The sequence below is a fragment of the Cuculus canorus genome, chromosome 11 (genome assembly GCF_017976375.1).
Source record: "Cuculus canorus isolate bCucCan1 chromosome 11, bCucCan1.pri, whole genome shotgun sequence".
Lineage (NCBI taxonomy): Eukaryota > Metazoa > Chordata > Aves > Cuculiformes > Cuculidae > Cuculus > Cuculus canorus.
Genome location: NC_071411.1, coordinates 1284028 through 1298255, shown reverse-complemented (window position 1 = coordinate 1298255; position 14228 = coordinate 1284028). Strand labels below are relative to the sequence as shown.

The 14228-nt window shown below is 52.6% G+C and overlaps 1 protein-coding gene across 3 annotated transcripts in view; it reads left to right on the top strand.

Annotated features, from left to right (window-relative positions):
• The window catches only part of RAD54L2 (RAD54 like 2), a 65100-nt gene extending 51177 nt beyond the window's left edge, over positions 1 to 13923 (top strand). For 2 of the 3 annotated variants that reach the window (XM_054076565.1, XM_054076566.1), the window contains 14 exons: positions 39 to 235; positions 778 to 1120; positions 2324 to 2501; positions 2720 to 2971; positions 3559 to 3677; positions 3988 to 4103; positions 5090 to 5189; positions 5521 to 5726; positions 6986 to 7161; positions 7400 to 7596; positions 7711 to 7907; positions 8451 to 8540; positions 9084 to 9176; positions 9376 to 10886. In XM_054076565.1, coding sequence (XP_053932540.1) covers positions 39 to 235; positions 778 to 1120; positions 2324 to 2501; positions 2720 to 2971; positions 3559 to 3677; positions 3988 to 4103; positions 5090 to 5189; positions 5521 to 5726; positions 6986 to 7161; positions 7400 to 7596; positions 7711 to 7907; positions 8451 to 8540; positions 9084 to 9176; positions 9376 to 10364 — 3253 coding nt within the window. In that variant the 3' untranslated portion in view covers positions 10365 to 10886. Of the gene's footprint in view, positions 1 to 38; positions 236 to 777; positions 1121 to 2323; positions 2502 to 2719; positions 2972 to 3558; positions 3678 to 3987; positions 4104 to 5089; positions 5190 to 5520; positions 5727 to 6985; positions 7162 to 7399; positions 7597 to 7710; positions 7908 to 8450; positions 8541 to 9083; positions 9177 to 9375; positions 10887 to 12461 lie in introns of those variants that run through there. The other variant, XM_054076567.1, reaches the window with a different exon arrangement.
• Positions 13924 to 14228: the final 305 nt, after the last annotated feature.

Here is a 14228-nt window from a genome sequence, read left to right as displayed (position 1 = left end):
GGAGAGAAGGCTTACAGTTTGATTGGTCTGTTTTGCAGGACAACAGCTGCGCGTGCAAAGGTGGTGAATGACTGGGTGACAGAGGGTGGTGTGTTGCTGATGGGATATGAGATGTACCGTCTCCTCTCACTGAAGAAGTCCTTTGCCACTGGAAGAAAGAAGAGAACAAAGAAACAAACTGGCCCTGTCATTATTGACTTGGATGAGGAAGACCGGCAGCAAGAGCTTCTGAAAGGTGGGAGGCTAATCCTCAAGGGAGACAGTGTGATCGTGTTGTCCAGCTGGCTATCAACTCTGGCAGCACAGGGAAACAACCCATAACTTGCTTTTAGCATCCCTAACATGATCAGACTTTGCTGGGCAGGGTTGTGTCTTTGGAGATAAAAGATTTTTGAGCTTTGGTTCAGTCTTTCATTCGTTGTGAGAGCTGTGCAAGCGAGCATAAAAGTTAGTACCCTGAGCCTGGGCATTTGTCTCTGTGAGATATGCCAGTCTGAGCTGATGGCAAGACACTGAACTTCACGCAGTGCAGGTCATTGAGCAAAAATCAAGAGACAGTCATGTCTGGTCATTTCTGGTCATTACCACACTGCTACATCAGAGTGTCCAGTCAAAGTTTATTTCCTGAAGCAGTCTTGCTCTCTCCCACCCATGAATATGGCTTGTTTTGTCTTTCAGAACTACCCCTCCTTTTCTCTTTGCAGAGTTGGTGACTTTATAAAACCAAAACTTTTTCTTATTTATTTCTAACTAAAACTTAATCTGCCTTATCCTCAGGGATTGAGAAAGCTTTGTCTCGCCCTGGCCCAGATGTGGTTATTTGTGATGAGGGACATCGGATAAAGAACTGCCATGCCAGCACTTCACAGGCCCTGAAGAACATCCGCTCCCGCCGGCGGGTGGTGCTGACAGGCTACCCCCTCCAGAACAACCTCATTGAGTATTGGTGCATGGTAGACTTTGTCCGACCTGACTTTCTTGGCTCACGGCAGGAATTCAGCAACATGTTTGAGCGCCCTATCCTGAACGGGCAGTGTATTGACAGCACGCCTCAAGATGTCCGTCTCATGAGGTATCGCAGTCACGTCCTGCATAGCCTGCTGGAAGGCTTTGTGCAGCGGTGAGTGCACAAGGAGTTCATGTACAGCTCCTTCATCCCCTATTCGCCTGCTTGTTTGCTGAGTTTGTGCGGTACAGCTAATTGCACTGCCTTCTAGAATCATAGAATCATTTAGGTTGGAAAAGACCCGTAAGATCATCAAGTCCACCCCTTAACCTAACCCTGCCAAGTCCACCACTAAACCATGTCCCTAAGCACCACACCTACCCATCTTTAAACTCCTCCAGGGATGGAGACCCCACCACTTCAACTGGGAAGCCTGTTCCACTGCTTGCAAACCCTTTCAGTGAAGAAGTTTTTCCTAATACCCAATTTAAACCTCCCTTGGCAGAACTTGAGGTCATTTCCTCTCTCCGATCCCTTGTTACTCAGCACTGAGCCTTGTTGAATCTTCTACAATTGCTTGGCCCATTGATCCAGCTTGTTAGGCTTGAGTTTTAAACGGGTACCTTGTTTGTCTTTGTGGGAGGATCTTGAGCACACAGAGAAAACCATGGAGGAGATTTTTATGTTAGCGGCTCCATATTTCTCTTAGAGTCTCTGTCTTGTTCAATCTGTCAACTGCAAAGTGGCCCTTATGGCTCTGTTTTGCCTTGGGAGTAAAAATAAAGTTGGTTTGATTCGGTACCGCAGACTCTGATAAAGGAGAACAACACCTCTAACTGCCCCAGAGTGACCTCAGGTTTATTTTGATGAGTAAATAGTTAATTTGGATGTGCACTTTTTGACATCCTCCATCCAAGGATATGGAAGTGTTTCATGAACCCTCAGTTATGACATTTGGCAGTGTCTCCACCACTCTGGAAGCAAATCGGCTTTGGTTTTCAGATGAAGGTTCTAAGGTGCTGGACCAGGGATTTGGATGAAGTGTCTTAGTCATAGGTAGAGCTAAAAAGAGACCTTAGGTCTTATTTCTGATTTTCAGCTGCCACGGAAAACAGGACTTTCATCACCTTCTTAATGCTGTGACCTGTGCTAGGAGCTCCTAACATTGGAGATCTCTGTCATTGTGCTCACAGTTGGTATTTGGCTGCAGGGCAAGTATCTCGGAAGCATTGCGCCTTAGAGAAGTGTGCAACTAGAGGTCTTTCTCCCCGCAGCCAGGTGGGCGAGAAACCAAAATCTTATCCTCCAGGCAGTCACAGAGACATCAGATGGGGAAATTCCCTTCCCTTTATTTACTTCTCTCTGTTTTCTCCACAGGCGAGGCCACAATGTGCTGAAGGTTCAGCTCCCCTCTAAGGAAGAACACGTCATTTTGGTACGGCTGTCAAAGATCCAGCGGGCCCTTTATACAGAGTTCATGAACCGGTTCCGAGATGCAGGCAACAGCGGCTGGCTGGGACTGAACCCCCTCAAAGCTTTCTGTGTCTGTTGTAAGGTAGGCTTTGACTAAAGCTGCAAAGAAATATTCTAGTGTGTAAGGGACAGGCAGGAATATGAGTGAAAACAAGATAAAAGTGTCCTTGGCCAGGCACATCCTCTCTTCTCAGAGTGCTGGTTCTTTCCTTTGAATAGGTGTGAGGGCTTCTCGTCCACAATCACTGGCAGACAGCAGGCCAGCGCAGGTCTAACTGCTCTCTGTTCTTACTCATTCAGATCTGGAACCATCCAGATGTGTTATATGAAGCTCTGCAAAAGGAGAATCTAGCAAACGAGCAGGATTTGGATGTGGATGACCTGGGTGCAGCAAGTACTAATTCCCGCTGCCAGTCTCAGGGAATTAAAGTCAAAACAGAGAGCAATGCTTTGGCATCACCAGTTGGAGAAGCTACCAATAGCAAGTTCCTCCAGAGTGTTGGCTTCAACCCTTTTCAGGAGAGAGCAAATCAGGTCGTTACGTATGAGTGGGTGAGTACCATGCTGGAAAACTCTCCATTTGGAAAGTTATGATTCTAGATACTTTGAAAGACTGCACCTCTTTTTGTTAGGGTGGTTTTCTGAACTAGAGCAAAGAAAAGAACTCTTTGTTTTAAGAGCTGGGAATTTCTCATCCATTCTGTCTGCCACCGAACATCTTGATAAGCATGTCTGCATGCTGGGTAGGGATTCTGTGACTCCAGTAAGGCTGGAGTGCAGGCAAGACTCCCTTACACCATTGTTTTCATCTGACCAAAATGGCTGTGGACTTTGTTATTCTTAAAAAGGTGTTAGGGTGAAGTTTAATGTAGATAAGATGGTGATAAATCTGGTGGGCTGGAGGAGAAGTCTTGAAATAGAGAGTCATGAGAGGGTAAGAGGATGCTCGTTCATCCATACTCCAAGAAGTTTGTCATTTGGAGCCTCTGGAGGCAGCAGTAGTTGGGAGTAACATTGTCACCTGGAACTGGTTGGATGTATACAACCTCTCTGTGATGACTTATTTTGCTCACCTTGAGACAGGGTTGTTGGTTTAAACGGGGCAACTGCACCAGTAACAGTCTCTCGTTTCTTGGTAGGCCAAAGACATCTTGTGTGATTACCAGACGGGAGTCTTGGAGAACTCACCCAAGATGGTGTTACTGTTCCATCTAATTGAGGAAAGTGTGAAGCTTGGAGACAAGATCTTGGTCTTCAGGTAAGAAAAGTATCAACAGCTGATCCTGCAGTCACTAAATACTGGAGTAGTTGACCCCCTCCTGGAACTAGGAGGTTGCTACACGGGGTGAGTGGTGTTGGCAGTTCCCATTTTCTCCTTTGTTGTATTAGATCCTCGATTTCATCCATGAATTTTATTCTTCTGTCACTCTCAAATTTACTAGTGAGAGGTGTGCTGCCACAGACAGGGCTTGACAACCGTCAATGCTGTCATGGTTGGAGAAGAGCTCTGATACTCCACTTTTGCTGCTGTGGGGCCTTTCTCCTGAACAGAGATCTTGGTTTTGCAGCCAGAGCTTGTCCACATTGTCTGTCATTGAAGAGTTCTTGGCAAAGAGACCAATGCCGAGTCCTCCAGGCTCAGATGGAGGAGTTCACAACTGGGTCCGGAACATCAACTATTACAGTGAGTACAGCTGATCCTTCTGTCTTTGACACTGTTTGATCCTCTCTGATGGACTGATTCCTGAAAGTCACCCACCGTCATCTTGTAGTTGTCCCTGGGTGTTAAAATGCTCTTCTGAGGCATTCTTCTGATGAAGTCTCTTTCAGATTATTCTTACTTCAGTTGCTTGGGAAGATAGTGTCAGTTTGATAGCAGCTAACTGATAATTTCTAAATCTCTTTTTGACATCTTACTCAGAAGGTGTTAGACATCTTTATCATCTCACTTATGCACTAGTGCTTTTTTAAGTTGTGAAAGAGACTTTTTGCTTCCTGTTTGGCTATTTTCCAGATCTTACTTCCCAAGCCAGAATCACTGTGGAATGCTTTCTCTAGCCTGGAGCTGTGAATCCCTCCTCCCCTCTTCCCCAGTTTTAAATCTTGTTCTGGCGTGGGTTGTTGCTTTGTGTGGCTACTTTACAGGCCAGGACTGAGAGGAGCAGTGGGTATGGTGTTCCTGGCTTTTGCAGAGCTGCCAGAAGCAAGCAGCTGCCCAGGAATAGCGACATCACCTTCCCCTGCACTCCTCTAAGGCAGCGCTCTCCGTGCTCAGATCCAGTTGTGGGGTTTTGCCAAAGGCTTTCACAAGTTTACTTTCTCTCAGTTCCTCAAGCTTCCAGTATACAGGAGACCTTTGTTCTTGCTGTCTGTCTTGCCTAAAGCAGAGCCTTAACAGGATAGGTGTGTTGTAGCACTTCCAGTCCTGGCCCCACCAAGCTGTAGTAAGGTTTTCCTTGATCTTTCAGTCAGACAAACCCCAGCCTGGCTGCCTGGACAAATTGGAGACACAGAGTGGTCTGGTTGAGATCCTGCGGTGTATGACTTGAGAAAGAACCCGAATTGCTTGGGAACCATTGCCAAAGCTTGGTGGTTGGGAAGTGGGCTTTTTCTGGTGGGGTTCCTCCAGGTAAACAAAGCTTTTGAATGAGTCTTTGATTTCCTTCTCAGGACTGGATGGCAGCACATCTGCGTCGGAAAGGGAGCGACTGATTAACCAGTTCAATGATCCCGGCAACACCTCGGTTTGGCTCTTCCTTTTGTCCACACGGTGAGTTGACTGGAGCAGAAGGGGGCCGTGGAGGACTTGCGCTGGTGCTCTGTGTAGTATGGGGGTTCAGTTGTTAACTGTGCTCTCCAGACTCTATGGGATGATAGTGCCTTCTGCTTCTGAATTCCCTAAGGGCGTAGAGTTTTAGTCTTAGTCATCTGCAAGAGCTTAACAACAGCCTTGGAAACCAAACGTGGGTTTGAAGTTGCTGGTATGCCTGGAGGGAACTTTCTGTAGCCACCTCCTGGACTCTTGGCTGTGATGGCTGTCCTGCCTAGGACAGTTGAAAATTGGCCAAGGCAGCAATTTGAAATTTGCCTTTAATTTCTAGTGCTGGGTGTTTGGGTGTCAACCTCATTGGAGCAAACAGAGTGGTGGTGTTTGATGCTTCTTGGAACCCGTGCCATGACGCCCAGGCCGTGTGTCGAGTGTACCGCTACGGGCAGAAGAAGCCGTGCCATATTTACAGATTGGTTTCTGATTACACCCTTGAGAAGAAGATCTATGACCGTCAGATCTCCAAGCAGGGCATGTCAGGTAGGTGTGGATGGACATGGCACTCCATTCTTGGCTTTCACTCCTTTTAGCTCCTTTAAGACCTGTTCCTGGGGTTTCTGTAACTTCCTTTTTTTCAGGTTGGAAAACCAGAAGTGTCAGAGGTGCTGTCCTAGGGCTATAATTGGTGTTTGTGAGTTGGCAGTGGCACAAGATCCTATAAGAAATCTGTTGGCAGAGCAGTGGGGGCTGTAGAGCCAGCGTCCTGCAGCAGGGTTGTGCTACCAGTCCATTGCAGTGCCGTTTACCTCCCCTGCTATTCTTCTGGCTGCCATAAGAGACTGGAGACTTGGGGAGTGGTCATTCTGTTTTCCTCTCTCCCTGGCCTTTCCTTGTCTTAAACTGGGCATTACTTATTAAATAGCTCTGTGCCTCCATTTCTCCAGCAGCCAGAGAGGGGAAATAGTGAAATTAAAATATTTATTGATACCTTTGACTGATGGTGCCTAGGAGCCAAGAATAATTAATTCATTACAGTTCTGACAGCCCTTGTACCAAACATCTTTTGTGCTGGCTTTTGCCAGCTGCTGTGTCGAGCTTCTCATGTAGCGCTGGCAGCTGAGGGTTACGGTGACCCCAAAAGAGTTCTGCTGCCTGTGTCCTTCTTTGTCTTGAAATGCAACTCCAGAGGCAGCAGCCCAGTTTGACCGGTCAGTGTGCAGCCTGGCACTTGAGGTGGAGTTGCCTGGCAGCTGGCTTGGCTCCCGGGAGAGTCTTGGATATATTTTCTCCGTATGCACCCTCCCTTTTGCCCTGTGTGCAGGAAGGAGTGTCCAAGGAAAAATTCCAGGCTCTTGTGAGCGAGGGACTGTGCATGCTTTTCTGAACTTTCAGCTCAGCAGAGTTCTGTAGATTCCAGCACCTGGTTTTTATCTCGGGTCTTCTTGGTGGGATTTATGAGAGGGCACTTTGCTGATGTGGCTGCGGTTGTGTCCCAGTGCTTGTGTGTTTTCAGCCTTGTGGCATGAGGTGGGACACCATCCATAATTAGCTCCGTGTTCCGGCGTGCCAGGAGCGCAGTGACCTGCACCGCGTTGCTGTGCAGTCTGTCAGCCTGTCTTCATCAAACAGGCTCATCCCTGAGCATGGCTGGTGGTTTTTCTGCCTGCCCTGCCGTTTACAGAAGGCTTCTGAGGATGGTGCAGACTGCAGGGAGAGAGCTCTGTTGCGACAGGAGTGTAGGAAGGACAGCAGGCATCTGTCTCTTCCCGTCTCTGCTCACCGTTTCCTCTCTTTTCCAGATCGAGTGGTGGATGATCTGAACCCAGTGCTGAACTTTACCCGACGGGAGGTGGAGAACCTGCTGCATTTTGTGGAAGAGGAGTCTGACCCTGGTCAGCTCTCCCTCAATCCAAGCAAGATGAAGGAGTCTGTTCTACAATTAGCCTGTCTCAAGTATCCTCATCTCATCACCAAGGTAAGACCAGCGTGCTTCCTTGGTGGCACAGCAGAGCATGGGAAAAAGTAGGTCTGGAGGACTCTGGCTGTGTGATGGGATGTGGTGGGAAGGACACATCTGTGTGCTGGTGGGAATAAGTAAAGAATCCCGAAGAGTACGGGTTTAGAGCCGCTCTGTCCGGGTGGTGCAATTTGGGGCATGTTGGTTCCCTCTTGTGGCGTGTTGCTGTCTAAGCCTCGGTGCTGTGGGGTTGCAGGAGCCTTTTCAGCACGAGTCACTGCTGATCGACCGGAAGGAGCACAAGCTGACCAAGGCAGAGAAGAAAGCAGCCAAGAAGAGCTATGAGGAGGAAAAGCGAGCATCCGTCCCCTACACCCGGCCATCCTACGCACAGTATTACCCAGCCAGTGACCAGAGCCTGACAAGCATCCCTGCCTTTAGCCAGAGGAACTGGTGAGTACCTGCCTCTTCCCCCACTTCCTGTGCTACAGATGTGACCCGAGGGGGCAGGGGATGCTTGGTCCTGTCAGTGGGGGCATTGCACTTTCCTCCCTCCTCTCTCACTAGGCGACCAGCCCTCAAGGGGGAAGACAAGCCGGTGGCAAGCGTCCGCCCAGTTCAATCCACCCCCATTCCTATGATGCCCCGGCACGTCCCCATGGGCAGTGCAGGATCAACCTCAAGTTCCAACTCTGCTGTCAACTTCCCCATCAACTATCTACAGCGAGCTGGTGTCTTTGTGCAGAAGATAGTCACCACCACAGGTGAGTTGCTGGTGCTCACAGGAAGCCGAGTTGTGATGCCCATGTGTGCTGTGGGAAAACATATTGAAACCACTGATGCTGTCTCTACATCTCAGGATATGATCCAGAGGGAGATGTCCCTGGCCATGGCAGGGCCAGTGGTACGAGGTGATCTTTAAGATCCCTTCCAACCCAAACTGTTCTATGATTCTGCATTTGAGTGGTTCCTTTGTGCCTGTAGGACTTCGCGGGTGTGCAAGGGGCATGGGCCTGGTGAATTGTTGGAAGTGAACTCCCTGTGAGAGAGCCTGCAATACTGTCCCCAGTTGTCCTTTTTGGGATAGGGGAGATGCTGTGCCAGAGCTGCGTGGCTCTTGCTTCCCCAGAGCCTCCACTGCCTTCCTGTTATGCTCAGGATTAAACCCAGGACTTACTTTTAAGCACAGTGCATGGGAGAGACAACAGCAGTGCAGGCAAAGGGGTTTGTTGGTGCATCTCCCAGCTCGTGACTGTGCCTGCCATGTCGTTTCATGGACACTATTCTGTTTCTTCCCCCACTGCCAGATATTGTGATTCCAGGTACAAACACATCCACTGATGTACAGGCAAGAATCAGTGCTGGTGAGAGCATCCACATCATCCGAGGGACAAAAGGTAAGTGTCTCTGTCTTGACGAGACTTGTGGATAAGGTCCTAGCCAGTGCTAAGTAGCAAAGAAAAGGGTGTAAAGACGTGAATAGGTCCCTGGAGGGGAAAAGAAACAAGAAGGGGAGGAGATCTGGACTCTGCAGTGGCTCTGTTACAGCCCATGGTTTGGCTGTGCTGTTGCTGATGCTGCTGATGCTTCGGGGCTATTGCAGCTGCTGCTGCCTCTGAGAGGAGCTGTTGAACTTTGTGGCTCTGTGTCTCGTTCACACAACGCTCACTGCCTGTACCGGGGCAGCCAAACACTTCCTGGTGCTCCCAGACTGCCAAGCATGAAGTTCCATGTCTCCCACTGGCAACACATTGATGGGAAGGGGAGCTCCAGCCTGGGAAGGCTGAAAGGGTGGAAATGGGGAATGAGGAAGGGGGAAGAAGCCCTGCGCTGATCTGGCTGCCTGGCCTGTGGGCTGGCCTTATGTAGCTCTGCTGTCCTGTTCCTGCCTGGGCAGCCTCACAGAAACCATGAGTGAAGTATTTGTGCCTCTGTTCCAGGGACCTATATCCGGACCAGCGACGGGCGCATTTTTGCTATCCGGACCACTGGGAAGCCAAAGGGCAATGAAGACCGCCGGACAGCTGCCTCAGGTAGGGGCGTGTGAGCGCTGTGGGAGGCTTGCTCCTTCCTGCCTGAGTGTCTGGGGCACTGTTCCCTGCCTGCCTTCCATCACGCCTGTGTTCAGAGCTGACCCCACAACCTTCCCATGACATCCCCAACCTTCCTTTCTACTGCTGCTTCCTATCCCTCAGGTTGTCTTTCTCACCTGCTCCGTCTCCTTGTTTGCAGGCTCCCAGAGCTCCTCGATGGAGTCCACGAGCAATGGCAGACACAGTGCCTCATCACCGCAGCTCCCCAGCGCGGAGGAGCTCACTCGGCCCATATCTCCTGACAGCCCCGAGATCATCAGCGAGCTGCAGCAGTACGCGGAGGCAGCGGCTGCCCGGGAGTCCCGGCACAGCTCTCCCAGCACCAACGCAGCGCAAAGCCATCCTGCTCACACGGACAACACGCCTGGTTTAGCAGCCCGAGGAGCTGAGCAGCGCGTGGGGATTCACTGTATGGCTCCCTCTGTGTCTTCAGCCCTGCCGGCCACCAGCCAGCACGTTGATGCCCACTCCGTACTGGACTTACGGGGCAACAAGCGCAAGTCGACCTCACCGTCGGCTCCGGAGGAGCAAGCCCGCAGGCAGCAGAAGAAGCGCCAGTTGCCATCATCTGTGCAGCCGTACGAACGCGGGTACCCTGTCTCTGGTGGGTTCGCCATGCCTCCTGTCTCTTTAAACCACAACCTAACCCATCCATTTGCCTCCCAACCAGGAAACTCCTTGTACATGGGCACTGGCTCCTCTTATTACCAGCTGCCCAATTTACTCCCAGACCCTCATCTGGTGTTCCCTGTGACTACTGACCCTCTGCTGACAGCCGGCACCGCCAGCTCTTCTGCTGCTACCTCAGCCACCGCCAGCGTCCCCTCATTCATGCTAAACCCTTCTCTGACGGGGGTGCTGCCCAATTACTCGCTTCCCTTCACACAGTCACTGCTGTCCGAGCCCAGGATGTTTGCTCCTTTCCCAGCCCCCATCTTGCCTAGCAGCCTTCCCAGGAGCATGGCATCTGCCTACCCTGGCTACGTGTCCCCTCACTCGGGCTACCCGGCCGGGGGCCTCCTTCGGTCCCAGGTGCCTCAGTTTGAACCCCGGGAGGTCCCAGAGGTGGGATGCAGCTCTAATGATGAGGACAAAGACGACGATGTTATAGAGATCACAGGGAAATAACGGGCCTGGCTCCTGCTCAGCCTCAGCTCCACTAGCAGGCAAAAGTTGCAGGACCTTTTTGGGAGTCAGGATTTCCCCTCTGGGCCACGGCAGTGGGTGGAGAAGGGTGCGAAGGGTGTGGTGTGGGGGTTGTTTTGTTCTTTCTGTTTTGTTTTGTTGTTTTTTTAGCTGTCGAGGATCTGAATTGTATTAGGGGCTGGGAGGGGGATAGAGTGGACCTGTGAGGGCCGGGGGAGCGAGAGCCAGGGGAGGAGGGAAGCAGCAATGCAAACCGTAGGAATGCCTCCCTCCCGCGCTCTGTCTGTCTGTCTGTCTCTGTTCTCTGTCTTGTCTGGAAGGGGGAGGCTTGGTGTTGCGAGTCACTGCCCTTCTCAGGCCTGGAGGCATGGGCTTGACTGCTGTCAGGGCCAAGCTCCCTCTCACACGAACTGCCTTATCTGTGAACTTCTCTCGCTCGGGAGGTGTGGGGAGGCGACTCCAGAGAGGTTGGAGACAAAGCATTTTTACCAGGGAGGAAGGGGGGGGGCTTTACATCATGTATGTTGAAATGAGGGTCGGGGGGGGGAATTGATGTGGAAAAAAAAAAAAAAAGAAAAAAAAGAAACAAAACACCCCACAAACAATTCTTCATCCTTTTCACATTCACATGAAACAAGGTGAGGGCTCCAGGCAGGCTTCTGCTGCAGCGAGGGCAGGGTGCTCGTGGGGGGTTCTCCTGGGCCCTTCTGAAGGGTCCTGTCCTCTCCCAGGCCCTTCCGGAGGGTTCCATCCAAGGTAGGTTGGCCCTGTGGTTCTGATGCCAACTCTGCGTGCCAGAGTGGAGCCATCCCAGGCGTCTTGGTGGCCATCAGAAGGGAATCCTGGTGACTTCCCCAGCTCTGTGGCCCTGCCAGGCTGTGTGAAGGCCATGTCTGGTTCTGCTGTGGCCCACCGGATCCAGGGGTAGGTTGGCTCGCTGCTGCTTCCCCACTGCGCCAGGTGGTGGAGAAGGTCGGGAGGGGGCCCTGGATCCAGAGACGGTTGCTATTGAACCTGTTACTGGACCGACTGCCCCCTGCACAGAATCTCTACATTAATTTATTTCATGAAGGCGTACTATTTATTGTCTGGGGGACTCTTTCTTCCTAGTTTTAAATTAATTTCCATATAAAAACAAATAAAATGCTGTCCTCCATCACGTAGTTGGTTGCTTGCTGGATTGTCTGTGTGGAGAGGAGCAGCCAGTTGACCAAAGCATAGCCTAGGAGCAGGGCCAGCTGCGGAGATTGCCTGTAGGTGCCCCGCGTCGCGTTGGCTGGATGTGCCCCATCGGAGGATTGTGCCAGAGCAGGGAGGATCTGCAGCTGCAGGGAGGATGGAGTCCTCTTGTCATTTTGAGGAGCACATGTGGAAGCCTCCTGTGCTTGTTCCCAGTGAGGAGGATGGCTGTGAGGTGTGTGGAGTTGGGAAGGCAGAGTTCCTTCTGGGAAAGCTCCTTTCCCCACGCAGGGAACTTGCTCGGCCACACATCTGCAGGGACCCTGACGCCGACAGGGACCGTGCTGGCTCTCGCCAGGGTTCCTCAGGAGAGGCTGGGCTACCAGAGAGGATCTGGGTTTTGTATGTGTGACTCTGTGGGTGAACACGTTAGGATGGAGACTTGAAATCCATGTCACATTGGGATATCACCAGGTGGGAGGTGTGCTTGCCTGCGTGGGATGTGCCTGGAGTGTGGCCAGGACCTTGGAGCAGCGGTAGCTTCTAGGGGACTTCTGTGGCTGGGGAAGCTGCAGCCACTGGTGTTTGCTGGGACCAACTGAGTGTAGGAAAGGGCAGGATGTCCTGACATCCTCCTCAGAGGGGTGCTGGAAGACGGAGACCTCCCTTCCCGAGAGAGAGAGGGTGGGGGGAGTGTGCACGCGTGTGTTACGGAAACATAATAAAACCTGTTCTGGGGCTTTCCTAGTGTCTTTCTCTGTTCAATGAACATTGTCTGTCAACCATAACCACGCCGTTCATAGAAGCCTTAGAGCAACAGTTTAGCTATGCAAATTATTTTAATTATTTTTTTAACAAAACAAACATTAAAATAGTGCTTTCTTCTTTAACATATCCTAGGAGTTGAAAACCGAGGGGTTCTGAGCAAACTGCTGGACAACTTGTCTTTGGATGCACCATGGAAATAAAAATCAAACCCCCCCACAAAAGTAACAAAGCAAATTAACTGATGGTGTTCATGCAAGTTTCTCCAAAGACTTGACAGTGCTGCGTCTGTGAGTCATGCCCTCCTGTGCTCTGTGTGTCCGCCTCCCGCACAACCCTGTGACACTGATCGTATGACGAGCTTGCCCAGATGTCTGTTGCGTCCCTGTGAGCCTGTCCGTTTGCCGGTGGGTTTGGGGAACGGACCTAGGCAAGGGCTGTCCTTGTCGAGAGTAGTGAGCACTGGGAGCTGCAGGGGGGCCGGGGCGGGAGCAGCCCCTGCCACAGCCCCGGGACCCTCTCGGAGTGCGGCTTTGCTGGGGCTGCCTGCTGGGGCCATGAAGATCCATCTGGGGCCACCGCGGCTCGGGATGCAGTACCCTTTTCTGTGACCGCAACCCCTTTTTTGTGCCCTTTGTCTCACCAGGAGAGCACCCGGGGCTTCCAGAGCAGCTCCTGGTGCATCCCAGTGCTGCTCTGCTGTCCTGGGTGTCCCCGCACAGGACGGTGGCCGCGGAGCGGGAGGCAGCTGGTGCCGGGCTGGCTGTTGGTGTGCTGGCGCCAGGCTGAGGTGTGAGGGTTCTCCGAGCTCCTGCACGGCTGCAGTGGCTCCGAGACCCCTCGCTGCCCTCTCATAGTGCGAGTGTTACCCACTGCGAGGGGCTTCCTCTTGCTGGCAAACAGCCGCGGGTCCAGGCGGCCGCAGCACTGGGCCCTGGCACAGCGAGCGCCCGAGCCGCCCTCCCCGAGCGCAGTGGGGTGCTGGGGCACCCCCTGCCCAGAGCCACAGTGCCCTGCCGAGGGGCTTCCGGGGGGGGCTGGCAGGGACTGGGCTGCGCTTCCGTGGCACTGTGGGAAGGATTGCCTTCACCCCACGGAAGCTGTGAGGCAGATGGGTTACCATCCAGGGGCTTTCCGAGCGGGAGGACCTCTCAGATCCCTAAACCCCCCCCGTGGGACTCCCTTTCCCCCTCATCCGCCCTCCTCAGCACACAGTTCTGCTGCAGAAGGTGCCCTCTTGGTTTTCCTCAGCCTGGAACAGGGCCTTTCCCCGCACGGGTTAAGTCTTTCTTTCGCTGCTGAATTTGTCTCCCAGTGGCCGGATGGAAGCAGGTGCCCGTTGGCGGTGGGGCTGCGGGTGACGCTGAGGCCGCCGTGCGGGACTCTCCGAGGAGGGGTTTAGACACGAGGGAAGATTTGTGAGCGCGCAGAGGCGGGGGCCGCGTGGGGGCCAGCTGCCCTCGGTGGTGCCACCCAGCCCTGCCCTGCCGGCCGAGCTTCCCGCTCCCGGGAGCAGGCGGGCGAGGGCTGGGTGCCCGGCGGGGCGGGATGCTGTGGGTGCTGGGTGCCCCGGGCTCGGCGCTGGCATGGCTGGGTGGGCACGGGGGGGCTGTGAGGTGCGGGATATGCCCATCCACGCAGGATCCGCCAGGCGGGCGGCGAGGTGTGAAAGTACTCACAGAAAGCAAATATTCCGGCAAGCAAAGGATGGGGTTTGCACAGGGCTTCACTAGAAATGAGGTGTATTTTGGCTTAATGTCAGCAAATGGCTGAATGCAAGAGTCGCTGTTGGTTTGGGGGTGGCTGCCAGGCCGAGGGGGACGGTCCCAGCAGATCCCTTCGAGCTGGTGTTGCTCGCCACGCTGGGGTGAATTTTATTAATCTGGTCTTGGAGGGAGCGGG